We start from the raw sequence: 17,572 nt of genomic DNA on the forward strand, positions 1-17,572 counted from the left end.
AAAAAGATTCATTACAATGATGCAGAACGATAATAATTTTATTACATAAAGACATGATCCAAACTTTGCACTTTAGTAGTTTAGTACCTCAACTAATAACTAATAGAAGGTGATGATAACGTAACAGTAAAATATGGAACTTGTCACATAAGAGAAATTACGTTTTTAATCGAATACAATAATTAATTAGCGAAAAGGTTCAAACTTCATATGAGAGAAACATATGATTCACAACAAGACAATTGATACCACATGTAAACAAATTCTTAAACTTAAACCAAGGATCTTAAATCGCATTAACTCACTAACATCATAATAATCATAAATCAATGATTAAACGTAAACAAACATACCTTAATCCATAACTTTAGATGAATGAAACGTATAGAACGGCGAAGGAGAACTTGTTTATTACCCTAAGCCTTTTCTCTAACCCTAATGTGTTTCCTTGACTTAACACACAACTATGAGGCATGTGTATATATAGAGAAAAGGGGGGAGAGGACAGTTTCCTTAATTGGACAATGATTCTAATTTCCCTTAAAAATTAGACTATAATTGGAAACAACTTCTAATTTCCAAAATATATATTCATATCGATTTGGACACTTCATCATATAAGCCCATATTTTGTAAACCATCAATTATACATGATATGTGTCCATCATGTGGGACATCTTTAGGGATTCAATAAAATCCAATATCGGTAACATAAGTTTCCCACTGGAATAGTCTGTTTAATAATGTGCAATTTTATGATTTGAGATAGTTTTGTGCTACACTTTTATCGGCGTGTAAAATTTCTTCTCTCTATACTACTTATATATGTATGAAGGACATTTATGGCATCCTTTATTAACACTAATTTGAAGTCCTCCGATTACCTAATTTCTCCATTGCTAATGGATTGATCGCATGTTGTTTTTCTTTCGGTTCTACATCTCACTAGACTAGCTAAGTGGAGCTTTCTTGCTTTTTGACTCTTTCGTGTATTTCTTTGAAGAAGAAGAAGAAATAAGGTTAGACTTTACAACAACTTCAGTCATTTATTTTTTGATTGCCTAGTGCTTATTATTTAATTTTCTATGAAAATATGTGATGAAATGAGTGTGGAACGTTTATGAAGGTGTTTAGATGCGTAGCTCAGATTGATGTTGATTTGTTTTTTATGGTTTTTTTATGTGCAAAAGGAAGAGTATGATAGTAGAGAATTTTGTGTGACTGTTCCAGCTCAATTTTCTTGATACAAGTTTCATCGAGAATTTCCTGTTTGTAGGTAAATTTTCTATTTACCACTTTACAATGTTATAATGGTTTTGTTTTTTGGGATTGTTCATTATGTTCTTTTTTAAAAAAATTTGTAGAAGACATTGTAGAATATCACTTATTTAAGCTTTTCCTTTCTACAAAATCACTATGTGGTTGTATTGATTTAATTGGTTTTTTCGTGAAGTCTTTAGTGGTGATTTCTCTCTAGGCTGCTTTACCAACAAAATATGCCCATTAATAATCATATCTTTTGTGCCCCCTCATGGGTTTTCGTATAACATAGGTTACATCCTTTTGAATGATCTTGTACTCCAATATTTTGCCGCTTTTAGGTAAAAAAAAGTATGGGGAGCTACTCTTATCTTCTACATCCTCATACCTCCTTCCTTTCCGGGTAAAATCCTCTATTGCTAATAGTGCGAGTTCTGAAAAGGTTGGATGGTGATCTTTCTCCAATCCTTAGGGTAAAATCCTCCATTGATAAACAGTGTGAGTTTTGAAGTTTGGAGATTATCTCAATCCTCACGGTCCATTCCTCTTCGGATAAAATCTTACACTGCTATTTAGTGTGAGGTCTAAAAAGGAAACTCAAACATGGATCTCTATGAGTTTGAGAATCGAAGCAAAGCTTCTGAAAAGATAACAGTGGGAAGCACTGAAGCAATTGCGCTAACGGTAGCACAACCACAACGGAAAAACATCTCCTTTGCAGATAAGGTGCGTGGAGACCAGCCCCACCATATCGATGTTGAGGATCTTCCAGTACCAACAATCAAAGGGAACATGCCGTCAATCAAGATCCCAAAGAAAGAAGTAGAAAGAGGTCGACTTTATTGTAAGTACTATCTTGTGGGAAAACTGGACTTCAACAAAATTAAGCTAGAGGAGGTACGCTCCATAGCAGCAACCATGTGGAGGCCTCAAGGGGATTAAAAGAATATACCACTAGGTAAGGGTTTTTTCATGATTCGACTGACGTGTGAAATAGACTGGAGGAAAATTTGGGGAAGTGGCCCTTGGAGGTTTGGAGATCAAACTTTGAGACTTTCTAAATGGTCACCTGATTTTGATCCTGCAGTCCACATAAAGACAAAAGCTTTAGTTTGGATCAAATTCCCAAAGCTTAGGCAACAGTACTGGGATTATGAAATCCTTATGTCAATGGAGAAAACTATTGGCTACCCAATAGGAGTTGATAAGCACACTCTTGAAAGAGACTTCGACAACTATGTGAGTGTGCTCGTGGATGTGGATCTCTCCAAGCCAATCCTGAACCAGATATGGGTGGAGGAAGAAGATGACATATCTTTTATGCAAGAAATTGAGGTGGTGAAGATGCCAAAGTACTGTGGCCATTGTAAGACTGTGGGACATTTGGTAGTAGAATGTAAGTTGGTATGCAAGAACATCAGAATAGAAGAAGTAGAGAAGGAAGTGGCCCAACCTGAGCCAAACTCGGAAGTAACCAGAGGAAAAAAGAAGAGAAACAGATCCAAAAATAAGAATAAGAAAAATGCGGGAACGAGCGGCACCAAGGACTTAAATGGAGAGTTCATCTCGACACAGGAACTAATAGAGAGGCCCTCCAATCCAACTATTCCAGAAGTTGTTGATCCGGAGAAATCACTGGAGCAGGAATCAAGAATGGCCACTGCACTAAACAATACTTATGGGAATATTCGAGGTCCTGTTAATGACAATAGTCTAGCAGTGGAAAATGACGTGGCTCAAGCTGGGAACTCTAATGTTCTGTCAGGATCCAGAGATGAATCATGCTCAGAACAGAGAGGAAGGCACTTTGCAAAAAGAGATTTTTGATGCTCAGGATGTTATAGAGTCATCTTTGGCCTTGGTTATTAGAAACCCGGAAGAAAGCATTGTTGCAGGGTATGAGCTCACAAGTAGAAGAGCTAAAGTAGAAACAACAAAACTAGACTCGAGTATTATTCCCACCTCGAATCGCTTCCGTGCCTTGGAAGAAGCTGATAAGCTACTGAATGGGAACTAGGTTGACCAAGGGGAAGAGGAAGAGTGGCAAGTTAAAACTAAGAAAGGATATAAGCCTCAGTGGCAGGTTCAGGCATTGCCTACACCTAATACAAGGGCTAAGGCAAACTCTTCTCATGAATAAATGAATACAATATTTTGGAACGTGAGGGAATGAAAAGACAGGAACCTTGGCTCCTTACTGAGGAACTTGTCTTAGAACATAATCATTTTTTCCTATGTATTGTTGAACCTCTTATTAAACCACCTATTGTCCTACCTCCATTGTTCAGTAGGCTTGGTTTAAGTTCTAATTTCCTACACAATGACACCCCTCCCAGTGTAGGAAACTTATCGCTTTTCTGGAGAGATGAATTAACAGTTGCTATTGTAGATGTATCACACCAGCATATTACAGTAAATGTAGGAAATTTTCTGATTTCCTTTGTTCATGCCAGTAGCTCATACGGCACTCGGTAGTTTGGGAAATAATGTGGATGCTTGGGTTGTTGTCGGGGACTTCAACATAGTAAGCTTTGTAACAGTTTGAAGAGGTGGTCGATCTCCATGTACCACTGCTGTTATGGCCTTATTTAGGCCTATGAGGCCCATAGGTCCGAAGGAAGAGGCCCATAGGTCAGCAGTATAAAAAGAAGATGATGAGTGAATAGAGGGGGAAGAGAGAGGGATTTTTTAGGTCAGGGATATTTTAGGTCGTAACAATGGCGCCGTCTGTGGGGAGGTGAATAAAAAGTTATTATTCTCTACTGCATCGTTTGGTTCTCTAATGCATCTCTTTTCATGTTAAAAATCTTCTTATAGTTGTCTTCTTTTACATTTTTCACACTATCCTCTGTGTTACCCATCGTTTGAAATTAATATTTGAGCTAGTTTCAGTGATGGGGTTGTTGGAAAATGTTGTCTGATTGTTCTTGGAGTTAGTTACAACTTATCTTCTCAAAAAGGTGAGATTTTTATTTTTTATCTATTCTTTATAATAAGATTTCAGCTCATTTGCTTTTCTTGCTGCCTATCCTTTTGGTGCCACTTCTTTATGGAAAGTTACTTTCCTAGTCACACTATTATTCCTCTCTTTCTCACTCCAAATAAGAATAAAATAAAAGCCTCTTTTAGTTTTTCTTCTTGGTGTTCGTTACACTTGAGGTTAAATATACAGACTATTGAGTGCTGGTCTTGTTGAATGTATTGGTGTAAATTGGGGAACTATGGCCACACATCGTTTACCACCTAAGACCTGTGGATTCAGATGTTACAAGCTAATGGTATTAACAAAGTGAAACTATTTGATGCTTTTGCTCAAAATACAATGAGTGCATTGGCTGGAAGTGGGATTGAAGTAATGGTAGCCATTCCGAACGATCAGCTTGTGTCGATGACAAGCTACAAAAGAGCTAAGCAATGGGTTAGCAGAAATGTTACTAGATTCAATTTCAATGGAGTAAATATCAAGTAAAGTTCCAGTTACTTATCTTTCTTGTTCAATCTTGAAGTAATTTAATTATATGAAGGTGTCTATTGCTGTGATCTAGACTTGACTTAAGCTATTTGAGTTTGTACTTATTTGGCATGCTATGCTTGTATTGTAGTTTATACCTACATCTGTTTTAATATTTTGTTTATAGACACACTTGAAATCAGCTTTAGTTAGATTAGTTGTTTACCATATCAGATATGGCCTCATATGGGAAGTGTATATCAATATTTGGTCAATGAATAGTAGTGCTAAAAATTGTTTTAGTTTATTCAGCTTCTGTTTTGAATAGTTTATCTGTTTAAGTTGTGTGACTATTAGGTATAATTGTATAATTCAAATCTTCATCTTAGAATATCTTCTTATGTTGATAATCATAAGGGGATCAAAACATGAAAAGGGCGCAAGTCCTGGATGCGGCATTTGGGCCAGTCCGAAACATGAAAAAGGCGCAGGCGCAAGTCCTGAACGTGGCATAAGGGCCGGTTTGAAACAGGAAAAGGGCACAAGTCCTGGACGCGACATTTGGGCCAATCCGAAACATAAAAGGGGCGCAAGTCCAGGACGCGGCGTAAGAGCTAGTCTGAAACATGAAAAGGTCGCAAGTCCTGGACGCGGCATTTGGGCCAGTCCAAAACATGAAAAGGGCGCAAGTCCTCGACGCGCGTTTGGGCCCTCCAAAACATGAAAAAGGTTGCAAAGATCGGGGCCGGGCGTTTGGGCCCTCCGAAACATGAGAAGGTCGCAAGTCCTGGACGCGGCATTTGGGCCAGTCTGAAACATGAAAAGGGGCGCAAGTCCTGGACGCGGCGTTTGGGCCCTCCAAAACATGAAAAGGTTGCAAGACCGGGACGCGGCGTTTGGGCCCTCCGAAACATGAGAAGGTCGCAAGTCCTGGACACGACATTTGGGCCAGTCCGAAACATGAAAAGGGGCGCAAGTCCTGGACGCGGCGTTTGGGCCCTCCGAAACATGAAAAGGTTGCAAGACCGGACGCGGCGTTTGGGCCCTCCGAAACATGAGAAGGTCGCAAGTCCTGGACGCGGCATTTGGGCCAGTCCGAAACATGAAAAGGGGCGCAATTCTTGGACGCAGCATTTGGGCTTGTCCGGAACATGAAAAGGTTGCAAGTCCTGGACGCGGCATTTGGGCCCTCCGAAACATGAAAATGATGCAAGTCCTGGATGCGGCGTTTGGGCCCCTCCGAAACATGAAAATGATGCAAGTCATGGATGCGGCATTTGGGCCCCTCCAAAACATGAAAAATGCGCAAGTACGTCCTGGATGTGGCATTTGAGCCAGTCCGAAAAATGAAAAGGGCATGAATGGTTGTCCTAATTAATACTTGGGGGCAACCTAAGCAAGGAAAGAGCTAAGTATCCCTGAGGACTAGCAGTACTTGGGGGCAAGATGATATTCGGATCCAATAGTTACATTTGTTAGTTGATCCCTGGCTGGTTACCAAACCAGCCCGGCATCAACAAGGGGCATCTTGAATATAACAAATATCATATACAGATACTCAAGTACTTGGTCAAAAGGAAATAAAGAATTATGAAGAAAATGGTGACTGGCATTCATAGAGATGGAGGGTGTTCTCATATCACAATATATTCGTGTTTAAAATAATTTGTTGAAACGTGGAAACATATAAGAAGTGGCTTTCTTTTAAGGGGATGGTTTTCTATGGAGCTTTTCCTGATTCGAAAACTTATAGTAACCTTCTTAAGTTTATGCTTAAGCTTAGGAAAGTGCGAGAAGTTTCAGTCATTTTCAATGAGATGGTAAAAAAAAATGAGTTATATGGAGAAGGTGGATCAAGGAAGAAGATGTCACGAAGTTACTTTATGTAGCGGGTGCTATCTATTTGTAATTTTGTACAGCCCTATCATGGTGTTTTTTCTTCTAAAATTTTAATTTATGCAGCTTTCTCTTCTCATAAGGAACTGATTACGGTGGATATTCCATCACTAGTTCCCCATGTATTTATATTAGAAGTAATTTTGAAGTCGGTGATCTATCTAATGTTTCGATTGCCATAATTCTGCCTTTACATTCATTCCATTTCGATGAAATAAGCCCATTCTGCGTTAAGTTTATACTATATACCGAATATGTCCAAATCGGACTTTCAAATGAGACAAGAGGATACGAGATGGGAGTGGTATTGAGTGATAGTGATTGAGTTTGTTAAACTTGGCTCATGGAGGTTACATTTTTGTAAGAACGAAAGTACTCTGAAAAAGTAGATAAGATTAACAATGCTTGAGTTGCTGAGTTGCTTATGAAAATCTGATCACTTATTTGGCTCATTTGAGTACTTGCTAACATTTTTTTTCTTGTGAAAATATATTTGATGCAGTATTTAATATTCTGGATCTTTTTTTTTACCTGTTAACGGCTAGTTGATTAGAATTGCATTTTATTTTGTTTTAGTGATATATTAGTATTGGGAAGGTCATCTTGAATATTATATACTTAAGCATTCTTATGCCAAAGTTAATAGGTCGTGCACCAACTTATCTAGCAGACAATTGTGAAGGGTTACAAGTTTTCTTTGCTTTAATAAAGCTTAAGTTCAACTAATGTAGATAGTAGATGGTCACAGCAGTTTGAGAACGATTAATATCATTCGGCTGCAAAAGTAAAATGGGTTCAGTTTTGGCAAAAGGATATAGTTACAGCTAGGGAGTGTTTTCCTCCGTAAAATGTTTGCGTCTGCATTATTATATGGTCATGGGAGCTCTCTTTATTTGGAATGCTAGCCAAGTTTGTACTGCCCGAAGAGGGTAGATCCTACTTTGAGTGAATGATGAGATCCAGTACCAATGTCACTGTTTTACTATCCAGCACCAATTTGTAGGCCGAGAGCCTTGAGAAAATGCATAGGCCATATTCTCAGTTCAAAGGGTCATTGAATATAGTTTCCAAGATATCAAAGAACTAATATGATAGTTGTTAATGTATATTGAAGTTCAGGTAAGTTTGGTATTAGGAATAAAGATAAGTGTACCGTGATAGAATTTGTGGAAATGGAAATAGTAAAATGAACTCTGGCTTCTTGGCACCACGGGCCAAATTAATGGTCCGCGGTACCAAGAGGGGGCAACTGTTATGGCCTTATTTAGGCCTATGAGGCCCATAGGTCCGAAGGAAGAGGCCCATAGGTCAGCAGTATAAAAAGAAGATGATTAGTGAATAGAGGGGGAAGAGAGAGGGATTTTTTAGGTTAGGGATTTTTTAGGTCGTAACAACTGCCATGAATGAATTTAACAGTTTTATCCACTCGAATGCTCTGCTTGATTCTACCACCTGCGGATTCAAATACTCATGGTACAACAAGAGGTGGGGGAATAAAAGAATGCTATAGAAGATAGATAGAATGCTCGTTAATCAGAAATGGATTAAAGTCAGCATTGGATGGAGAAGTAAGATTCTTAAACATAAGTTGTCTGACCACAGCCCGATAGTGGGTTGGAACTCGTGCATCCCCAAGCCAAAAAATATCCCATTTCGGTTTCGAAAGGCTTGGATTCTACATGAGAACCTCAAAGTAGTAGTTGAAGCAAACTGGAATGATCCACTTTATGATGTTCAGATAAGAAAAGTAGTGAAGAAACTAAAAAGATTAAAACTGAAACTGAAGTAATGGAGCTATGAGGTTTATGGAAGTCCCAGCTAGAAGAGGATATGGAACCGATCCTAAAAGATCAAGAAACAAATCCTTTTGAGACTAACTTGCACCAAAGGGAAATTGATAGAGCTATTGAGTTAGAGGAAGCTGCAAGAATCATTTTGGTTATGGTCAAAGAAAAGTCCAGAACCTTAGAAGCCTTGGATGGTGAGAGAAACTCAGCTTATTTCCATGCCACCATCAAAATGAGACTTGCAAAATCACAGATAATAGAGATAAAGAACAAAGACGATGTCATGCTTAAGCAACAAGAGCAAATCAAAGAATATATAGTCTCTGCCTACCAAGAAAAATACAAGTTTCAGAGTGTCGCAATAGATTCTGTTCTTCTTGATTTGATTCCTAAGTTGATTACTGATGAAGAGAATGACTCCATAACAACCATTCCAACAAGGGAAGAAGTAAAAGATGTTGTTTTCTCCATGGATGCAAACAGCTCACCTGGCCCTGACGGTTTTCAAGGTATTTTTTACCACACCTTCTGGAGCATCATTGGCTTGGATGTAAGTAATGCAATTATTTCTTTCTTTAGAGATAATGTTCTCCTAAAAGGCATGAATTCCAGTTTCCTTGTCCTAGTTCCTAAAGTTGTAAATGCAATTGAGGTGAACTAGTTTAGGCCTATATGTTTAAGTAATTTTTTGTTTAAAATTATTACTAAGATTCTATCATTGAGAATTAAGCTGTTTGTCAGTAAAATCATTAGCGGAGAGCAGTTGGCTTTTATCCAAGGTAGAACATGCACTGTGGGGATTGCTTTAGCTTATGAAATGATCAATGATTTGGACAAGAAAACTTGAGGTGGAAATGTTGGCATCAAGTTGGATATTACTCAAGCTTTTGATACATTAAGCTGGGAGTTCTTGCTTGAGGTCCTTAGTAGGTTTGGGTTCTGCATGATATTGTGCTCATGGCTTTCTACCATTCTGCAAAGTGCCAATATCTCTATCATGATTAATGGAGGGCCCTGTGGTTTCTTTGAAGCGGGAAGGGGGCTCAGGTAAAGATACCCCCTCTCTTCCATCCTATTTGACATCGCAGAAGATGTTCTCAGTAGGGGCATAAATTGGTTATTCATCCAAGGCAAGGTCAAACACATGATGGCAACAGGGAAATGTTCTAGCCCCATTCACATCTTATTTGCTAATGATGTTTTTGCATTTGCAAATGGAGACATCGGAGGTCTCAAGTTGCTAAAGAAAGTCTTTAACTCCTATGAAAAATCAACAGGTCAATATTTCAACCCTTCTAAAGTAAGTTGTTCCTAGGGGCTATAAATGATGCAAAGAAGGAAAGAGTATCCAATCTCTTTGAGTTTAATGAAGGCATCCTTCCAGAAAAGTACTTGGGTGCTCCCATATTCCAAGGCAGAGTCACAGGGGCAAATATTCAGAGCATGGTTGATAAAATACAAAAAAAGGCTAATGGATGGGCTGGTCGAATGTTATCTTTCTAAGGTCGGGTAGTCATTGCTCAATCTATACTAAACAACCTTCCAGTGTATAACATGTCAATGTACAAGTGGCCAACTAAAAATATCGAAGACTGTGAAGCAGTTATTAGAAACTTTATTTGGTCAAGAGATCTTACAGTAAGGAAAGGCATTACACTCAAGTGGGAAAAGGTTTGTAAGCCATATGAGGAAGGAGGCCTCAGGCTATAAAAGCTCAGAGAGCTTAATCTACCCCTCCTCATGAAGCTCACTTGGAGTTTCTTCTTTGGAAATTCTGAATGGAGTAACTTTTTGAAGGCCAAATTCTCTATGCTATCAGGTCGATGGCTTACATACTTTAAAAAGTCATCAATATTGCCAAGCATTCGATGGGCTCTAAAGGAGATGGCACCTCACATATGTTGGGAGGTGGGTTAAGATAAGAACATCAGGCTTTGGCAAGAATGGTAATAGTAGAGAGAGTACAAGGCATCAACTGGAGAGACTTTAAGGCCACTGTTGCTGACATCATAACTAATAACAATTGGCATATTCCAGCTCAAGTGCACCAAGTTTTTGAAAGAGTGAGAATAGATCTAAATGCTCTCCAACCTCCAACTGGCGAAACACCCGATAATAGGATCTGGAAACCAGCAAAGGATGGGAAGTTCTCAGTGAAAGAAGCTTTTGATGCTATTAGAAAAAAAGAACAAAAGGTCCACTAGAAAAAATGGGTTTGGAACAAGATTCTACACCCGAGAGCAGTAGTGCTTGTATGGAAACTTCTACAAAATGCAGAGCCCACTGATGACAAAGTCAAGAAGAAGGGAATACATATAGCTTCTCGATGCCGAATTTGTAAAAAAGAGGAAGAATGTGTTCACCACATAATCTGGGAATGTGTTGCAGTTAAGGAATTATGGGTTTGGCTCACTGATGTCTTCAAGGTAAGGCCTTCGTTGACCTTGCAAGATGTGATTTTGGCCCCAAAAGCTTCTTAGCCCTATCAGATGATAACTATGGAATGTAGGAGCTGCGCACCTAATGACACAAATATGGAAAACTAGGAACCATATTCTATTTGACGAGAAGAAGATGAATCTTATTCTTATCAAGTATGAAGTGATCAAAGGAGTTCAAGCTGCAGGGTTGGTTGCTACTGGGCACATGTTTAATACAGTGGAAGATTTGGAAGTTCTTCACTCTCTTAATATTAGAGGCATCCCTAAGCCACCATGCTGCCCAAAAGAAGTATACTAGCATCTCCCCCAACCTGACACTGTCAAAGCCAATACTGATGGCTCATCCAGGGGGAACCCAGGGAATGGAGGTGTGGGAATTATATTTTGAGACCACAACTGTCAAGTCCTGGGGGTAATGGCTTCTGGTCTAGGAGTTACCAACAACTTCGAAGATGAATGTTAAGCAATTGTTATGGCAGTGGAGATAGCAACATCAAAAGGTTGGAGAAGACTATGGATTGAATCAGATTCACAGCCTGCCATCCTAGCATTCAGCAAAGGGATCATTTCATGGACCGTCAAGGCAAGATGGTTATGAGCAACTCAGAAAATGGTTTCTTGGAAACTCTCTCATATTTATCGTTAAGCTAACTTGGGAGCTAATGCGGCATCAAAAAAGGGATCATTTATGCAACGAGGAACATCCTTTTGGAGCTGCACCAAGCTAGACTTCATCAGATGCTTAGAAAATCCTCATAGGACCTACTACCAATTTAATTAGCTATGGTCATGTATCACCCTAAGCTTTAAGCTCTTATATCTCTCCTGTAACATTATTATTATATTAATAATATATCCTTACTTGTGTCCAAAAAAAATATATATATATATATATATAGACACACACACACACACACACAATGTCAGTATAACACTATAACCACCACACAAGTTTGTGACAACTAACAACACGAAAAAGAAAAAAATAATTGAAAACAAAAAAGCTAACGCACCTGCTACATCTGTCGGGAGGTTCTACTTATCCTTGCACCCATCCTCTATCCAAGTTGTGTTGGCCACTGATGAGGGTATGTAGCTATATAGTTAGGGGTAATCCCAGGTAGCAGTTGTTGTTGGAATCCATAAGCTGGTGGAGGCAAAAAGGCAGTACCACCTGGGCCAAAATACAGCTATGGAGGGGGTAGCCTTGGTCCACCAGCGTGAAAACCAGGCATCTAAACATCTTTAAAGAGGTGCACCTGAGTTGACCAACTTAGCTTGAGCCGCCATCACATAGAGGCATGGGCGAGCTAGCCGTGCACCGCGCTTTTTATCCTAACCCCATTCCCAATATGTCCTTTTTAGCCTACTAAGCCTATTCGGTAGTCCGTCCGGGCTTTTCCTCCAACCACCATGAAACACCTACATTCTACTAGCTACTCAACTCCGAGCCATCCTCCGCAACTTTCACCGTTTTTTTTTACCCTATAAAAAACAGGTCAACAAACAACAAATCTTCTCAGCCGATCCAAAAACCAAAACCCATATTAAAATTTCAGGCAACCTTCAACCAACAAGATACTAAGAAACGAACAACATATCCAAATTCATCCTTACTTGAAATTTCAACCCATATTGAAATATCAACCAACAAATCTTATGTTCAGTAGATCCAAACAAATCAATCCAAAGAAGCAAAAATAAATTAACAACAGCTACAGGTAAGAAGATTATTTCTTTCATTGCCTATTCTTTTGGTCAACAATCAATGGGTAATATCATAACCGGTATTAAACATCGTATTAAAATGATTCTATCTCTCCAATCAAAGCTGATGACTCCAATCGAAGGGTTCATGAATCTCAAATATCTCAAAACAATAACTCATGGTTTCAAAGATAGTATTTTGTTCAATATTAAGAGTTAACCAGTTGATGATACAAGCTTTTTTGGAGTTGGGGTTTCAAAATTGAAGCTTTCGGTTGTTGTTGTTGTTGTTAATGATGGAAAGAAAGAATCATGTTAATGCCAATGGAAATTCTTCTTCTAATGGTGAGTATTCAATATTTTTATTTTGTTTGAACACTCTTTAAGTTTAGTTTATTTGTCCAGACTATTAGATCATTTAATATTATGTTTTAGTTAGCTATAATTGCTTTTGAAATTGTCTTTTTTTTTCCCTCCTAGGTAAGTTAATTTATTTTGAAACAGGAAATTGAAGTAAATTTTTAGTAGTAATAGAGAAGAAGGTGAATTTTGGTGAAGAAAATTATGAGTAGTAACAACGCCAGTTTAGGGGTTTGATCAATAGAAACCATAAGTTAAGGTTTTAATTGTGAAAAGGGTTTGGTGATTTTAATTTCATATGCGAATGGATTCCCGGAACTAGCTAATACATTAATTCCAGTATTGATCACATTAACTTCAAAAGTGTTTAATTATACTCATGGTTTGAATTGATTTTCCTCTTTGCATTAACATGTAGCAAATATGATTATTTCCACTCTGTTTGTTGTTACTATTTTCTTTCCTCATGTAATGATAAACAAAAAACAAATGACTTAATTGGTAATGCATATTTCATAGTTGTTTCTAACTGTAAGTAACCGATTTCTTCCAAATAATTTTTCATTTCACGTCTATGAGTATATCTAAGATTATGCCCGACATTGGAACACATCTATATTGTAGGTGATTATGCAGGATATTATTTGGGTTTTATGGTGATAGTTTTAGCATCGGGTTTTTAGACCATGACATCAAAATCTTAAACTAGAATGCATCTGGAATTCTATTTTCATTTGTTAATGTAACTTCTATTTCTCATCAAAATAGTATTATATTATCTTACTTCAATTTATTATGTAAGATGTTTGCAAGTCAGTAACGGGCAGTTGAATGCTTAGCATTTTCGGGAGCAAACGTTGCGGTAGCTTTGGTTGTCCATCCTAATACTTAATAATATAGATTTTTGCTTTCTATGAAAGTTTAATTTTTTTTTCTTCTATTCTTTAGTCATATTAATGGCTATTTTTTTATGTGATCAGATGATTTTAATTGTGAGTTGGATTGTTTGAGAATTTGTCTCACATAATGGTTCCATTAGTTTTGACCAGACACTTTGTTATCTATGCTATGGATGTTGGTTAGTATATATAATAGTGACAAATGTGATAATTTTGTTTAATATTGCATTCAAAATTTCTAATGTTGCTTTCATCAATAATTTCAGCAGCTAACCAAAGGCACTCACTTGGAGGCTCTAGAAAAGTTGTACGGTGATTTGAAACAAGACCCATACGAGCCAACGACAAGCAAAGTTAGTCCAACGTACCCTGCTTCATAAATATTATGGTTGTGATCTATATTATATATGTAGTTAGAACTACCACTAAATATATTTATTTGCATTCAGCAATATATTAGATATTCCATTCAAGGTTTAGGCTAGACACATTGGTACTTTTAACTGTTATGCAATATCTCTAAAATCTCTTTGAACAAGAAGAATAAGGATATGAAAATTTGCTTTGGGGTTTAATAGAATAAGGGAGAGATGTTCTCCGTGAAAATTAAAAAAACCAAAAATAAAATAAAAATCAATATTCATTCTCTTCGATAAAAACCCAACGAGAACCGTGCCCTAAACAAATCAACAAAAAAGGGACTGAAAAAGGAGGGAAACCAAAGAGAGAAAGAAAGAGATAATGGAGCAAGAAGTGATTGAATTCAAACAAAGAGTGGCTACATTTGGTATAACCATATAAGTGCTTATTAGAAGCTCTAATAATTATATTACTAATCTACAGACAATGGATTAATTCGTTTAATGTTAAGTGAGAGGCTTAAAGCTTAGGAGCTGGGAAAACAAACCGAGGGTTATGGCTTTTCGCGATAAATAACCTAAGAAATAGAAAGAACACGGTGCAAAACCCAATTTACAAGTATCTTTAGTGAGGATTTTTTTAGGATTGGTTTTAAGAATCCTAAGATATACTCTGTTATAATCCCTAATCCTAAGAGAGTTTGGGGTGTTTGTCTTTGGATTTGTTGTTAGTATTTCATTTCCTTCTCTTTTAGTTAACAAGGTAATCTAATGTGAATTTTTTTTATATCCTTACTCTTTTTTTCCAAAGATATGTGGAAGGTGATGTTATTGGATGTTATATTAGTTTGCTTGATGGGGATTTGTACGTGCCGAAATGACGTATAAGGAACAGAGGTTCGCGTTTGCTGCTGACCAAAAGGAAGAATCAAACAAAGTTGTACCAAGTATGTCATTGTCTAACATAATAAATTTAATTTGAAGAATGTTGGTAGACTACTACATTGCTTAATATGTTTGAGTGTATTATTTTTTTCTCAATGTTCCTTGAGCTATTCTGCTTCAATAGACTGTTGTTTTTTGTGTTTGAATTGTAATGGTAAATGCAGTAGGCAGTAGGCACACATTGGGTGAGCTATTTCTGTGGTGGATCCCTCAAGCAAAGGATGTAATTATTTTAACAGTTTTTGTTCACACAAACTCAAACTTTTAATTAATATTAAGGATTTATTCAGAGATAAGTATATTAGGAACATGATACAGCTATATGTGAGATTAACAAATAACAAATCATTTTAAACTGTGACCATACATGGGTCAAATCAGTTCTTTCGGTGGAGGGAGACAAAAACATAAGTTGGGGAAAACAGTAAGGATGGACATGATAGACGGATTGCAATGAAGAAACTCAAATGTGTATTAATAGACCATACCTTCAAAAGGGGGACATGTATGAGGAAGTGGTGACATGGGCACATGGTGACCTTACCCATCTAAAGCTAAACTTCGATATGAAGTTTTAGTGGTGAAAAGATGAAAACTAAGAAAGGTTGAATAGACTGCACGGAAGATGTCCTCAGTTGAAGCCTTTGGGATTTGTTTTCTACAAGGTATAGGTGATTAATAAGCAGGCTATGTGTAATTCTTGATAATGGAGACTACTTTGTTTGGGATTCCCAGTAGGTTATTGAGACTTCTAAATGTATGGTGCTTTGTATACCCTAGCTAGGCATGGAGAGTAAAATGGCTCATATGTGATTACATAGGTAGATGCAAATATTCTACAAGTGTTTTGATCAGTCCCAAATGTGTGTTTAACTACTTTTACAATGCTTCAAATATGCCCTTCTTATGCTTAATGAACAGACAATTCATAGCTTTTGCTATCTTTTGTAGGATACATGCCATTTAAGACGTATACTCCTAATACATGCATTTTAGTGCAAAAAGGAGTGTTATCGATGCTGCTTGGGAAGTAACTAGCTTAGGAGAAAAAGTGTCGAAAAGTCAAAGTCAAAGTCAACGGTCAACAGTTAGGGACTCAAAACCAAAAAGACGGAAGGTCATGTCCTTAACCCACAATACCAAAGATTATGTCCTCAACTCAAAATTTGGCATCATTAGAAGGCTTGTTCAAGAAGATACCTAAAACATAAAGAAACCCTAATGAGGTGTCTTATTTCTAAATGATAAGGGCAAAGTTGTAATATGTAAATGGTGTAGTATATAAGCCAAAGTGAGATGAGAGAGAACTTACCCTAGAATTAATCCTTGGCCATTAATTAGAAGTAGATTAATATGTTTTAAATTACTAGTTTAATTGTTATTTACCTTATTTTCCATTTTCATTACTTAAAGCTTGAAGCTTTGTTAAATCTTATTGATTTTCTTTCATTCAAGTTGTGTTATCTTGTTTTTCATAATAATAGTTCTTCAAAACATCTTATATTTTATTCATTCACCCAACCAAAGTTGGTTATACTAATTTGAATCAATCACATGAGTATAACTTGCTAACCAAGTTACTTTGTTCATATCAAGTTCTTCATGCTTTTCATTATCAAACAACTCTTATTTCCATGTTTTCAATATCAAAACAACAATAGCTAGTTCTCAACTTCATTATACTTCAAAAGCAAACCCAAAAACAATAGAGGAATCAAGAAAAAGGTGGGGTTTTCTCCATCACCATTCTTCCCACTTAGATTTAAGATGAACAACAAAAATCCCAACTCAACCCAGGATACACAAAAGTGAAATGGCACCGCCATCATGGATCTACAGATTTGAATAGAATAGTGAATCAAAAGGGGAGTATCTCTATCTTTTTCTAAAATTTCTCAACTTGTTTTTCTTAATTTTTAGTTTCTTTGGTGTTGGATCTTAATGATCCATTTTATTTGTGATTTTAGGTCTCCATCTGAGTTGGAAACAACCTTGGGAAGCCAACTGGAGGAAGCTGATCAAAAGTGGGGAGCACCGACCGTGCCCGACCCACGTCTGCCCGCAATCCGCCCATCTACCTCGCTGTACTAGGACAAACCCTTGGCTTCGATTGAAGATTTGGAAGTGTATAACTCTCTGCTTAACTCATATTTGTGTAAATGTTAATGGTTTAAAACTAGATAGATTTCAAAGATTTAGTGTTCTTCAAATTCAAAAATATAAAAAAATAATAGAGATAAACAAAATGAAATAAAAACAGCTTAGCTTATTATCATTTTTAGATAAAGTTTAAGTTTTTTAGAAAATTTCATATTTTACTTTTATCATTATTAATTAGGATAATATCAACTTGCTAAAAGATAATGTTTAGGATAATATCAAATTTAGGCTTAAAATAGAAAATATTTGTCTTTTGGTTTAAGTTTTTAAACTTACCAAGAGTTGGATTTTTGATTAACTTGGGACA

At 37.0% G+C, this 17,572-nt stretch overlaps 1 protein-coding gene across 1 annotated transcript; it reads left to right on the plus strand.

Annotated features, from left to right (window-relative positions):
* Positions 1–8,437: 8,437 nt before the first annotated feature.
* On the plus strand, positions 8,438–9,241 carry LOC147503339 (uncharacterized). The gene is made up of 3 exons (XM_086604796.1): positions 8,438–8,903; positions 8,994–9,046; positions 9,104–9,241. The coding sequence occupies exons 1-3, from the start codon at positions 8,438–8,440 to the stop codon at positions 9,239–9,241; spliced, it is 657 nt and encodes a 218-aa protein (XP_086460922.1).
* The last annotated feature ends 8,331 nt before the right edge of the window (positions 9,242–17,572 follow it).

This window comes from Coptis chinensis, chromosome 4 (assembly GCF_015680905.1).
Source record: "Coptis chinensis isolate HL-2020 chromosome 4, ASM1568090v1, whole genome shotgun sequence".
Lineage (NCBI taxonomy): Eukaryota > Viridiplantae > Streptophyta > Magnoliopsida > Ranunculales > Ranunculaceae > Coptis > Coptis chinensis.

Coding starts and splice junctions, on each gene's coding strand:
- LOC147503339 (XM_086604796.1), top strand. CDS start 8,438: ATGGAACCGATCCTAAAAGATCAAGAAACAAATCCTTTTGAGACTAAC. Junction 8,904..8,993: donor TGGCCCTGACGGTTTTCAAG/GTATTTTTTACC, acceptor TTCTCCTAAAAG/GCATGAATTCCAGTTTCCTT. Junction 9,047..9,103: donor AAGTTGTAAATGCAATTGAG/GTGAACTAGTTT, acceptor ATTATTACTAAG/ATTCTATCATTGAGAATTAA.